At 43.7% G+C, this 13,164-nt stretch overlaps 1 protein-coding gene across 1 annotated transcript in view; it reads right to left on the minus strand.

The window, feature by feature from the left end:
- Positions 1 to 572: 572 nt before the first annotated feature.
- Positions 573 to 13,164, minus strand: part of slit1a (slit homolog 1a (Drosophila)) — an 83,410-nt gene continuing 70,818 nt past the window's right edge. The window contains 16 exon segments of the mRNA XM_003451967.4: positions 573 to 3,857; positions 3,954 to 4,165; positions 4,247 to 4,535; positions 5,651 to 5,689; positions 5,692 to 5,804; positions 5,906 to 6,036; positions 6,138 to 6,366; positions 6,464 to 6,601; positions 6,688 to 6,781; positions 6,964 to 7,103; positions 7,184 to 7,281; positions 7,388 to 7,512; positions 7,607 to 7,770; positions 9,025 to 9,096; positions 12,583 to 12,654; positions 12,761 to 12,832. Of these exon segments, the coding sequence (XP_003452015.2) occupies positions 3,619 to 3,857; positions 3,954 to 4,165; positions 4,247 to 4,535; positions 5,651 to 5,689; positions 5,692 to 5,804; positions 5,906 to 6,036; positions 6,138 to 6,366; positions 6,464 to 6,601; positions 6,688 to 6,781; positions 6,964 to 7,103; positions 7,184 to 7,281; positions 7,388 to 7,512; positions 7,607 to 7,770; positions 9,025 to 9,096; positions 12,583 to 12,654; positions 12,761 to 12,832 (2,227 nt within the window). The 3' untranslated portion in view covers positions 573 to 3,618.

Below are 13,164 nucleotides of genomic sequence, written 5' to 3' on the forward strand. Positions count from 1 at the left end.
TAGATGTGATTGAATCTACAGGCTTGCAGCTCAAATGGTTTAACAAAAGTGTAGTATTAACTGTTTAGGAATTAGACATTTTTATATAGTCCCCCATTCTCACAGGCTCAAAATTATTTGGACAAACTAACGTAATTTTCAATGTAAGTTTGCTGAAAATCTTTGCAGTCAGTGACTTCCTGAACCCATGGACGTCACCAAATGTTTCCATCATTGAGACAGTCTGTCAGGCCTTTATTGTAGCCACATCAGCAGCTGCTTGTTTATAGGGACCTCTCTGCTTTCAGTTTTGTCTTGAGTAACTAAAAGCATGTTGTGTTTGGTTGAGTTAAGGAGAAAACAATACTTTTGCTGCCACTGGGAAACAAACAATCTCTCCCTTCTTGCATCAACATCCCTTTGGAAGTCATATTGAGAATTCCAGTGAAGTGCTGCCAAATGCAATTTCAAAACTTGGAACTGAAAATTGTGGTGTTGTACGGAGGCAAAAGTATATAAAAAAAAATGTGTCACTGTGTTTCAAATACAAACTTTTAAGATTTGCCAAGTAAAAGAAGGAAATGACGGAGACATTTTTTAAAAGCACACACATTTAAGTTTAATTAATGAAAAGAGTGGAGTTTTGGTAAACATTTTGTCGGTGGCACTACATACATTCAGCATTATTGAGTTTTCAGTTCAATCCCACCATCAGTCCTGTAACATAAACGCAAACAGACAGAACCCAGCCAGGGATATTTCTTAGTTTTTGCACCATTTCAATACAACAGAGACATTGTGTTGTTCACAATAACATTTATGTATATAGTTCATAGGATGGAAGAAAACTGTGTTTCTGGTCATGTGACCAGTAACTGAATTACATCTCAATATAGCACAAGCACCACTAAGATGTCTACCAGGAAGTTGAATGCACCAGTCCAGTACAGATTAGTGCAGAGGAAGGAAAGGAGACATGGAAAGAAAGTCACATTTGACTAAATGCGCACCTTTACGAGGCGCACAGCCTAAGTATTACAGTGACTGTTCATCAGTATCCTTTATGGGATCTTTAATGTTTTTGTACACCACTTGGATCACATCGACAGCATGTAAAACAAAGTTAACATGGGTAGCAATATGAATAGGAGCTCCGTGATGCGACACTGTATGAGCTGAGATCTGCAGCCTTTCACACTATAAAGAGACTTTTTAACAGTTAGATCAGCAAAACGGATCAAACACAATCCCGATCTGCAGAGAGAACAACGCCTCAACGCCATCCTGATGGACTGTCACGTATTCGACAGGATGTGGTTTCTATATCTTACATTGGAAACTAAATAACAGCTAAAAGTTACCACTTCATGAATAAGCATAGGTCATATTTATCTATACACATTTATACATTCAGGTATGACGTTCACTGTAATTGGCACCATTGCTTTCTTTTTTTGTTTTTTTGTTTTTTTTTGTATGGATTACCACTTAAAACTGACAGATACTGAAAATGTCCAGACCGTTCTCCTTTACTTATCTGTCAGTAGTTGGCATGTAATGCTTCCCACACAGTTGCCTTTTCAAAGCAATCTTGGATGACACACCTTGATAACATGATCATTGTCCACAGAGGCAACTTCATCCTGTTCCTTCTGGCTTGACAGCAGCTTATGATCGGTTGAGCTTGACTAATTTAAAACTTAAAAAAACAAAAAACAAAACCCACCAGCTCACAAATTCAAATGACAGAAATGCAACCCAAGCACTTCAATCCAAATGAACACGGAAACAATCAGAAGTCTTTTAAGTGTGGTGTGTTAATTTCAAGGGAAATTTGAGGTGGGGGGCATCTCTTAATCTCAGCTCTGAACTCTCCGGCCCCTGCAAGCAAACGAGGAATGTCTGAGTCAGAGAGGAAGGTCAAACACTGCTATGAAGTGATGTTACAAATACAGTTTTTTATGTAATTTCTTTTTTCAGTTACCTTTTTTAATCTTTTTGACATTTTTGATCTTCACTTTCTACAGGAAAACGCCATTAGATAAAATAAATAAAAACAAGCACAGACTCTCAATGAATTAATGTAATATTCACATGGAAGACAACATATACAATATTAAACATATTTCTAGACCAATACTGCCTTCTATACAAAAAGGCCAACCAGCTGCTGCATTTTTTTGGCCAATTAAATGTAATTAATCACCTTTTGGAGCACGTGAGATACAACAAATTAAAAAAATCAAAAAACACCTAGGGAACCAAATGAACGCCTTTCCACCAGTTCCAAAGCTTCAGGAAACAGACTTACTCTTTAACATAGAAAAATACTATACCAAAATGAAATACAAATATATATATATTAGAATCTGTTAGGCATTTCTATATAAAGGGTTGTAGGGGAGGGATGGGGGCAGCTAAAGGAGTTAGGTTACATCATGACACAAAAATATAACAGAAACAAATTATGAGAAATTAAACAAAACAAAATAAAAAATAAAATAACAGAACATGATTCTGCAACCTTTTTGTTTTGTACATTTATAAGGATATTAAGAAGCTCTACATATTTGTTAGCAAACTTCTCCAAACATGCAACAGTTTGCACAAGTTTAATACTGCAGGCATCAAAAGGAGCAGGACTGATTGGCCTCCTACTCACTGGGGTGGGGTGGGGGTGGGATTATGCAAATCATCCTAACCCTGAGGCAATTCATGCTGGGGGCTGATAAGCACTGGGCACTGTCAGCACCAGATGGGTTCTCTGATTGGAATAGTTGCACCGCACAAGCCTTCCCGTGTGGCGTTGAGACTGTGCGGAAAATGTGTGTATGCCATGCATGTGTGATCATGTACTTCAGAGACGTGCCTTGACTGCTGTTTTCAGTGCTGCTAGTCAGCGCAGTCTCTTGTTTATTTACTTTTTTTAATGGAGTTTCTGTTACGGTACCTCACAGAAATCAGCTGTGACACTAGACCACCCTAGCCTCGAAGCCACGGCGTCTGCGCCGCTCGTAATCGTACGTTTTCTTCCTTGCTGTTCACTTCTACGTGTGCGTGTGTGGATGGATGACTGTATCCTGGCGGAGAAACTGCTACACCAAACCAACAACAACTTCAACTCAACCCAAACCATATCCAGCCCAGTCCAGGCAACCCAGCCAAGCTCAACTCAAAACAGCTTTGGAAGGTCAAAATTGTCCAGCTCTCCTCTTAGCCTTCTGCTTTTCCCAGGCCGGACCCCACTGTTCTCTCTGCCTCCACAAAGTAAAGATGGTAGATGGTGGCTAGGCTGTCAGAGGCCTCAGAGATGGATGGGGAATTCACACTGGGTGACTCGGGTTGGAACAATGTTGCGGATACAATGGTTTGCTGCTGTTGTCGCATCTACGTTGTTGCCCGTGATGTTGGTTTCTCTGTTTTACTGTAGGTCAAACACCCTTAGAAGGGGAGGAAATATTCTATTTTACAAACACTGTTGTCCATAATATATAGATAGAGGTTTTATATATATTCTTTAATATCTCTCTTTCTTTCTCTCCCTCACTTTCCTACTGTCTTCTCTTTCCTTTCCTTCCTTCCTTCCTTTCTTTCCATCTTCTGCTCTTCGGCAGCAGCGGGGAACGGGAGTGAACTGTGCTACATGCAGCCCACGCAGCCGCACTTGATGGTCTTTTCCACCTCCTCGCTGAAGGTGGTCCCATCGCTGCATTCGAAGGTGTATTTCCGACGTTTCATCCTCTGGCTGGCGCAGCAGGTCCCTGTGTCGCAGGCTCCAGTGCACTCCACCCAAGAGACCATGCGTGTCGTCTGGCAGATAGCGTATCCCCGCTGGACCTGGTAGAAGTCTCGCACAGGTTCCCCTCTGCACTCAATTTCTAATTAAAAAACAAAGAAAAAAAAGGTTTTTAATATTACTTGTTTTAAAGTCTTGTTTTTCTTTATCACTGCAGACTAACATGCACAAAACCCACCTGCATCACAAAGTTCTCCGGTATAGCCACTTTCACAGTGACAGTATGCATCTCCTGTGTCTGAGATCTGGCAGCGACCATGTTTGCAGGACAGGTGACGGCAGGGGTTAAACAGCTCCCCTTGCTGGTTACACAGGGCTCCGCGGTAACCCTCCGCACACTCACAGCGGTATGACTGAGAATCCAGAGGGATGCATTTTCCATGGACACACCTATTTAAGAGGCAATAAACTCAATAAATATAAAGTTTAGAAAACTTGATCCACCCTAAGCTATTCCATTTGCTGACATACTTGCTGCCCTGGCAGGGGTTGCTAGCAGGCTGGTCACAGTGCGCCCCGCTCCAGCCTGGCTGGCAGTGGCAAACAGGTCCTTGGACCCCATCAGGTTGGCAGATGCCATGTACGCAGTAGATCTTCTTGCAGGGCTCGCAGCCCGGTACCACGCCGGGCTTCATCTGGGTCTTGGTGAAGTCCTGAAGCTCGTTGTTTATGTACAGGTTCTGGATACAGCCATGGAAACTGGAGCTATTCTGGATCTGCCAGAGACGGAAAGTGCCCGAGTGCACGTCTACCGGCATGCCTGGAGGAAGGAACGAGAGAAAGGATGGTTATATAAAAGGACGTGCATACTGAGTCACACGCACAGACAGCTAACACAGGGCTGGTATGAGTGTAATGGAGACTGATATTTTCAAGCACGTGTGTCCAAGCAGTGTGTAAACCACTTCTCAGATTAGTATATACAACTGTTTTTTGTTGTTTTTTTAAACTAATTTTGATTTTTTACATTTGCACTACAAGACACATCATCCTTGAAATGGGGGACAACAAAAGGGAGAGAAGTATGGCAAAAAATGTCTCCTGTGGTTTGTATGAATGAAGAACAGCACTTCACAGCACATCACAGCAGGAAAAACAAACAGCACAAATTCTGAGCCACTCCTGATCCGATATCAACCCACAAATGGAGGCTGAAACGCAACAAATCTAAGGTGTAACTTTAAAGGTTAATTTTTTCAGTTTGAAAGTCTGATTCTATCAAGAGTGGCTAAATTACATGTAAATTACACAAATGAACACCATGTGCACCATGGGAAAAATGAAAAAAATGCATACAAAACTAATCTGAAGTCGAGACTGTGTGTGGTAGTTTGATTATGATTCTAACACTAGATGGCGTCGTTCACACACTATAAAAAAAGTGCTTGAAGGACCAAGTCTATAGAAGGATGCATTGTGTGTTTACTCTAAATTATGATCTATTATTTTTGAGGATTATGTTCCTTCAGTTGTGTGGTGGTTAACACATTTGCAAGGGAAAGGTTGCGGGTTGTACTCCAGCCTGATCGCATCTGGTGTAAAACTCTGTTAAATCAAAGATGCAGTGCTACCTGGCTCAGAAGAAGCTGAACGTAGCTTTACTTTTGAGAATTATGTTCTATGAGCTTTCTGTTCATGACTAAAAAAATGTGTGTGTGTTAGTATTCAGGAGGTTTATGTGTATTTTTTCTAGCAAACACAGTCCTGACTAAAGGTGGGATGGAGTGGCTAGAGGATAGGGTTTGGGTTGAATGGTTGAGGGAAAGGAGTGGTTCGGGTGGTGACAAAGCGAGGGGGAGGGGTGGTGATTGACAGTAGTGTAGTAGTTAAGAGTGCCTGGAGAGGAGGGAGGTGTGTTCTGGAGAGGGCCCCTACCCCCCACGTATAGTGGAGCCTCCCCGTTGAGGGCCGCACCGCCCCAAAGCTGTCCATTGTGGTAGGGAGACCCCCGTCAATGGACAGGTTCACCATCTGGTCAAAGGTCACCAGTTCCACTGTGTGGAACTGACCATCGTTGATAGTCTCAGTACTGGGAAAGGAAAACACAGATTGAAGATATACAGTACAGTCACTAAAGTGAACACAAAATGCTACGTGCTCATCAGGACTGAGCGAGCAGTGGCACCTTACCTGTATATGGCATGTCCTGGCTGACTGCCGGGGTCATAGCTAACCTTGACATGACCTTGATAGAGCTCCACCGCCATATGATCATTGTCTCCATTGTACAGCAGGATACCATTGTCCTCAGCTGTTGATACCTACAGAGAGATCATTTTTGCATTGGGTGTTTGAGTTATTCAGGCTTTAGCACAGAAAGGCAGTGCCAGCACACTGAAATGGTAGAAATGACTGCACATACCTGTAGTGTGATGTTAGCTTGAGGCCAGTTCTTAAGGTCAGAGAGCAAGAGGTAGGAGTCTCTGTCGATGAAGTTGACGCTGACCAGCTTCTCACAGCGTGGCCCTCCGAACTCAGGAGGACACTGGCAGAGGGCACGCCCACCTCGCTCCACACATGGGGCGTTGTTCTGGCAGTCGGCCCGTTCGCACAGTGACAGTAGAGATGGGGGAACCTCACATAACTGACCGCTATAGGAAGACAGACAGTGATTTTTAGGAGTGTGATCTAATTAAAGCAGAAGAAACTAAGAAGCCAAAAATAATGGCACACTTGTCCTCTCCTCACCTATATCCTTCAGGACAGATGCACGAATATCCACTTAGCTCGTCCACACACTGAGCTCCATTCTGACAGCGATGCTCCTCGCAGTCATTATAGTCTACACTGCAGTCATCACCAACATAACCAGGAGAACACACACACCTGCAATGCAAAAACACAAAACATAAATTATCTATTTCCCAACATACAGCTTCAGAATTGATTGATCTGGTGTAAGTAAAACATACTTGGGTCCGGAGGATGTGATGAGGCAGGTAGACTCGTGTTGGCAGGGGCTCCGACCGGGGGCACACACATCTTCCATTTCTTCACACATTTCACCTACAAAGAGGCAAAAGTTTTAGAGAAGGTGGTTAACGCAGAGCAAAAAATCTTGCAAGATTACAAAAGATCTTGCAAGATTTTTTGTAATAATCACATTTTTTTATACCAACCTTCTTTTTAACTGATATTTTGTTACTGTGCAGCTGTTTCTTGATCTTAACTGTGTTGCATCTACTAACCTGTGTAATAGGGGGGACAAAAACAGGTGTAGTTGTTGACACCGTCAATGCAGGTAGCGCCGTTCTCGCAGTCATTGTCATCGCAGTCATCAATATTGGTTTCGCAAGTCGGGCCCTCGAAGCCCAGTGGACATGTACAACTGTAAAAGCATACAAACCCATCTCATCAAGTTCTGTCTTTGATTAAGGTTTCATTCCTTAGCTTCACTGATTTCCTCACCTGTACTGTCCCTCTTGATTTGCATCCATTCGGCAGGTTCCTCCATTGGCACATGGGCTGCTCACACAGGCGTTCAGAACCGTCTCGCAGTTCTTTCCCTGAAACAGAGGCCAGACTAAGGGATCTGCCAAAAATGATGCTACTCACGTCGGTAACCTTTTAACTGGTATTCACAGGTGGGTGGTAGCACTGTGTAGTTCTTACCTTGAATCCCGGAGGACAGCTGCACCTGTAGATCTCCACAAGGTCGCTGTGACAGATGCCTTGGTTGTGGCACGGACTCGACAGACAAGGGTTACACTTGGCCAACACTGCTGTGTCCACATCACCTAGAGGAAATGCCAAAAAGCTTATATTTCATTTTTTTACAAGTACGAGTGACCAATCTAAGACGAAATTCCTGCGCTGAACACAATAACTCACCTGAACATTCAAATTTCTTTGCAGGTGTAGTCAGCAGAAGTTTGCCCTCCATGCCCTGAGGACCAGCACAGCGGGCGATGCCGGGCTCTTTGTATCCAGTCTTGACCCAGTCCGACAGCCAACGCAGGTGACAGTCACAGTACAGGGGGTTGGCACCGATTGCCCTGAAAATTCAGAGATCAGTCATTAGTAATCAGTGATTTAGGCCCTTTCAGTACAAGTCTACCCACTGTAGTGCACTCTGTCACCAGCAGGTGTCTCTACATTCTCATATAAAGTAACACTCACTTAAAAATCAACTTGATGTCCTAGACAAAAAAATCAGAGCCTCCCTAAGAATAAAACAGCTCTAAAGTTTAACGCTCAATGCCACTTTGGGCCATGCATTATCAGGAGGAAGGCTGTTCAATTATAGGCAAAGGTGTAAACAGAAGGCACTCTTAACTGCTTCTGTCATGGTGGTCATGAATCAATGGCGCTCTGTCCTCCCGCTGGATGCACAAACACTCCTGAATCGATGCTGTTCCATTACTGCGGAACACAGGCTCATCTTTCAGGCCGGGCCAATAGCTGACACCTGACATCTGCTTACATGAAAGCCACTTGACTGTGACTGTGGATCAATGGCTCCCCTCCATCCGTCACTTCGCCCCATTTTCATGAAGCCTCGACTCTTGCTCTGCTCTCCACGAAATGTCTTTGTTTAGTTCTCCCTATGCTTCTTTCTGCCAGAGCTCCAGTGTCAAAACTGGAGGACACCTACAGATTGACAGATCTATCTGTCGACATCTTCTTTTTTTGGCTGCTCCCTTTGACAGAGGAGGAGCCCTGTCCTCCTCCTCTGTCACACGACCCATGTGCATGTCCCGCTTCACTAGATCCTACCTCCTCCGTGGTCTTTCCCTCCTGCCTGGTAGCTCCATATTCACGATAAGTCTATCTATCTAATAGGCAGATATGTCTACTGATCAGCAACTGTCACGAAATGATGTGGCAATTTATGCTGGATGGCAAAAGCCATGCACAGCCAGACACCCAACTCACACAAAATTGCAGACAAATAAATAAACACTGGAGTCCACAGACCATGAAAGATATGTGTGTGCAAGTCAGTGAATGTGTGTGCTTCAAAGATGTCACACAGGGAGATGAGAGAGCAGAGGGGTCTGTGTGTTGCTTGAACCGCAGGACTGCGGCTGATTAAGGGAGGGCTCGTCTCATGCAGAGCCAACCAAAGAGGACAACAGACAGCCCACTGTGAGCCACTCTCTGGCTGTGTGTGCAGACGGCTCCTGTACCTGACAGTGTGTGTGTGTGTGTACATTTTTGTGTGCAGCTACATGTATGTACACTTAACATGGTAAATGCAGATGGTAACGCTTCTGGAAAGGGCCATACAGTTGTGTGTTACTACTTACAAATGGGAAAGTGAGGACACGTCATTAAAGATGCCATCGGGAAGCTCTGAGATTTCATTGCCATGAAGAGACCTTAAGGGTGAAGGGGAAGGAGAGGACAAAAAGAGAAAATTCATGAAGACATCTGAGCACAGAAAGAAAATCATACTATTAGAACAAAGTTCAATAGAAGATTTACTGATTGGTCAACTGCCAGAAAATCAACTAGTTTTTGATTTGTTAAAACACACTAGTATCAATTTTTTTTTAAAAAGACAAGTATTTGAACATTGTCCATGAAATGTCCCATTTCAGTATTTATAGCGGTGCTCCTGTGTCCAAATGGTAAAGCTATATTTTTTTGAAAGTAAACCAAAGAGTCGATATATTAATTGTCAGTGCTGGGTTGATTGCTTTCCAACAAACCAAAACCAGAAATATCAGGAACAATGGCGCAATGTTGTCTTGGCATTCTAAATGAGCGGGAGGTGGTTTGTGTTTCTGGTAGAGCCATGTGCAGCTGGCAAAGATACGAGGCTCTGTACGTCTGGAAAAGGCTGGTGTCAAGTTTCTATGCACGTCTGGCTGGCAGGGCCAACAGGGGTATAGAGTAGGGGGGGTTAAAGAGAGCTGTACCACATGCAGGACAGTGTAAGTGTGTGTGCAGACAACCAGGGACAATTATGTGCTTCATATTTGGGCACATGCATTAATATTAATCCCAGTGTGTTTTTGCATTATTTTGAATCTACTGTTATTTTCCTTGTTCTCGGACTGCTACCAAGGTTGACAAGCCTACACGGCTTAATGGCTAGATGATTGATGGTCGTTGTAATCCGCCAGGTCATTACCACCTCTAAACCTCAGCTGACCGCAAGCTAATGTTACCACAGCTCAGTCCACAATAACAGTACATGACACATCTGCTCTCTATGCCTGGATGAAGAGAACTGATGTATAAACAGACTTTGAAAGTAAACTGCCTTCTTTGTTGGACCTGTCAATCACGGTGAAACTGCGGAAGAGTCAGAGGAAAGGATGCGGAGAGGGAAGTTGGTCAGTGTAAGAATACTAAATACTAGAGGAAAAATATACAGTGTAACCTGCCTGAGACAACACGCTAATTGGCCTGTGTGCCGTGGAGAATGCTTATTAGTGTAGAGCGCGTAGGTGGGTTGTGGTAGTCGGAGGATACCGAGGGCGTAAAGCCAGCAGCAGTGTGCCAGTCAGGGAAAGATCTCATGGGAAAAAAGGAGCCATGGAGTCTCCAGGAAGAAACTTGATCTGCACTCCTGCTAACATTCTCTCTTTTTGACTTTTCTTTGCTACGGCTCTGTCAATTCATGTTGCTTATGCCAACTTATCTGCAGCCCGATTCCCAGAATGAAACTGATTGACAATGCGATGGCTTATGTCTACACAGAGTGTGGGAAGTCTGGTTCTGTGAGCCACATGTCTGTTTTGTTTTTGTTGAAAGCTTCACATTCATTGTTTTTTTTTTTCCTTCTCTTTTCTTTCATATCACATTAATTTCTTACAGGTTGCTACTCAAACCCCTGCGGGCCACGCCCTGGCGCTGTCTCAGCTCACTCACCTCACACCTAATACTCAGCAGGCCAATTAGAAGCGTATTAATCTGCAGCTTAAACCACAACCACCATACAAACACACACACACATGCGTGCACACTCACACAGCGCCGCTTGCAATCACACCACATCCATGCCAGCCTCAGACCCCTGGTTTGTTTGAAGAAGTGAGCGTTAATGATTCTTCTCCTCTTTTACTGCTGTGTAAAGCCAAAGGTGCAGCTTTATAAAGGCTCTGGCACCTCGGCGTGCGCGACTGCACATGAGCGCGACGCTTTTGGCATCTCATTGTGGTTTCCGTGAAGCTTCCAACTTTGAACTCTGAACTCTTTGTGGAGTCTGAACGTTTAAACTATTAAACTGAGCTCATTGTCGCTCGAGATTTGCTGCACCCCCCACTGTATTTCTAAGCAAAGAAAGAAATGCCACAGCTCCAATTGACATTTAATGGGAGGCTTATGATTGATCACACGGGCAGTAAAGACATCAAAGTTTTCTGCTTCACTTGGACTCCCGTCTGAGTAAGACAATAAGGTAGCCCAGACAGTCTGTGTGTATATAAGTGTGTTATTGTATATAGTTCTCAGCCTGTGTGGTGTGTGTGTACGTGTTGGTGGCACTGAGGGAGGGCCTCACATGGCGTCTAGCATACTTGCACAGGGGAATTTCAGAAGTAAAGGTGGCGTGAGTGAGTAAGAGCAGAAATAACGGACACACAGCTTCATTAGAGATCAAAGCTCTACGCCTGGTGTAGCGACGGCGGCATCAGCTAATGATGGCCGAGCTTCACTCTCATTCTGCGCTAAAAGGGCTCTTACGCTTTGTGTCTCGTAATGATCGGGGGCTTTAGTCGAATCCCACCGTAAAAAGAGGCTTTGTTGAAGCTTTGTTGTCACTAATAAAAAGTGTGCCTGCTATGAGCACACATGGAAGGCTGATAACTGCACTCCCACACACATACTAACAGGCACCAAGCCAGTAGATGACAAACATTTAGACTATGCATATACGGGCATCAGTGCGCACACAGACACACACACACAGACACACAAATAGACATCGACGTGCGCGCATAATCTCATATGGAGTGCTGCTGGGCCTGGTCTCAGTTTCTCCCTTTGCAAAACTAAACTGTACATTCGAGTTAAAGCTTGAGGCTTCGAGCTACTGTGTGCTTCCAAAGACTGGTTTCATTTCGTCATCTATCTGTCGAATGCATTTACGATCTACATCTCAGTTATTTAGCAGACCGATTCATCCGCAGGGAGCCCATGGTCACTGAGAGTGCACAATCAAAGACTTCATAACTTCATAAAAGCCCAGAGGCAAAGTCAAAACCATTACAGCTAGTGGGGCAAACATTCTCCGGCAATCAGAGTCAGGGTGATTTTGTACAGTGGGATGTGGGAGCATGTGTTTGGCCCTGATGGTGCAGCAGTGATGAGCTCGGGGCACTTGGAGGTGAACAAGCAGACTGGGCAGAAGTCTGAAGAGGAGGTGTGGTTAGAAGTGGGAGCTGGAATAACACTGCTATTTCCCCCCACAGCTGCCATCTAAACAGAGAAAATAGGTCGGAGTTTATGTGTGTGTCTGTGTGTGTCTGTGTGTGTCTGTGTGTGTATTCATAAGCTGTCATAACTGTTTAGACTGTGTTTCATTCCTCTGGAGTCAATCAAACATTCTCAGCATCTGCTTGCACCATCTCTGTAGTCAGTGCAGGCTGCAAAAATATCCTCCTTAATAACTCATTTAGCCTGAAAGTAAGTCCTGTCTTGTTTTAGAACACTTCTGTCAAAATGACTTCAAATGTTCTCAGTGAGCAGAATGAACACTGTCCTGAAACACCAAAGAAACATTTGATTTTTCATGAGGAAAAAAGTGAAACACTCTCATAGCACAGGCAGTATACATTTTGTATTTGAAAAAAAGCACATATATTACACAAACAGTACCTACATGCAGTTCATCTGAAATATGAAAATGAACTCACAGCAGTCGAAGTGAGTGCAGTCCGCTGAAAGCCATTTTGGGGATACAGCGCAGCGAGTTATAGCTCAGAATTCTGCAAAGTAAGATCGTCACAAGTGTAAAATTTAGGTAGAATTAAAAAAAAAACTTTTCTAGTTGCAGATAAATTAAAATGACAGTCAAGGCTGGTTAAGACTTACAGAGTGGTAAGCTGACTCATGTTAGCGAAGGATGAGTTGGTCAGAGAGTTTATCTTGTTGTTGCTCAGGTCTCTGAAACGTAAAAAACGAAAACATTCACTGTACTGATCAACACCAGGGGTGTCAAACATAAGGTCCGAAGGCCAGAATTGGCCCGGCAAAGACTCCAATCTGGCCCAATGGATGACTTAGGAACAAGTGAAAGAGGGCATGAATTTTGGACTTTAAGAGCCGATAAAGACCTCCCCCACACCTTTTATACTACACCAAAGTAATTAAGCAATAGATAATCAATTAAATGACAGTAAAGGTCTTTCTTTCTTTCTGTGAAAAAATACGTAATAAACTGGATATTTTTTGTAAATTAACAAGAACTTTCTGTTTTATAATTACAGAACAGTCTA

Source organism: Oreochromis niloticus, linkage group LG13 (genome assembly GCF_001858045.2).
Source record: "Oreochromis niloticus isolate F11D_XX linkage group LG13, O_niloticus_UMD_NMBU, whole genome shotgun sequence".
NCBI classification, from domain to species: Eukaryota; Metazoa; Chordata; class Actinopteri; order Cichliformes; family Cichlidae; genus Oreochromis; species Oreochromis niloticus.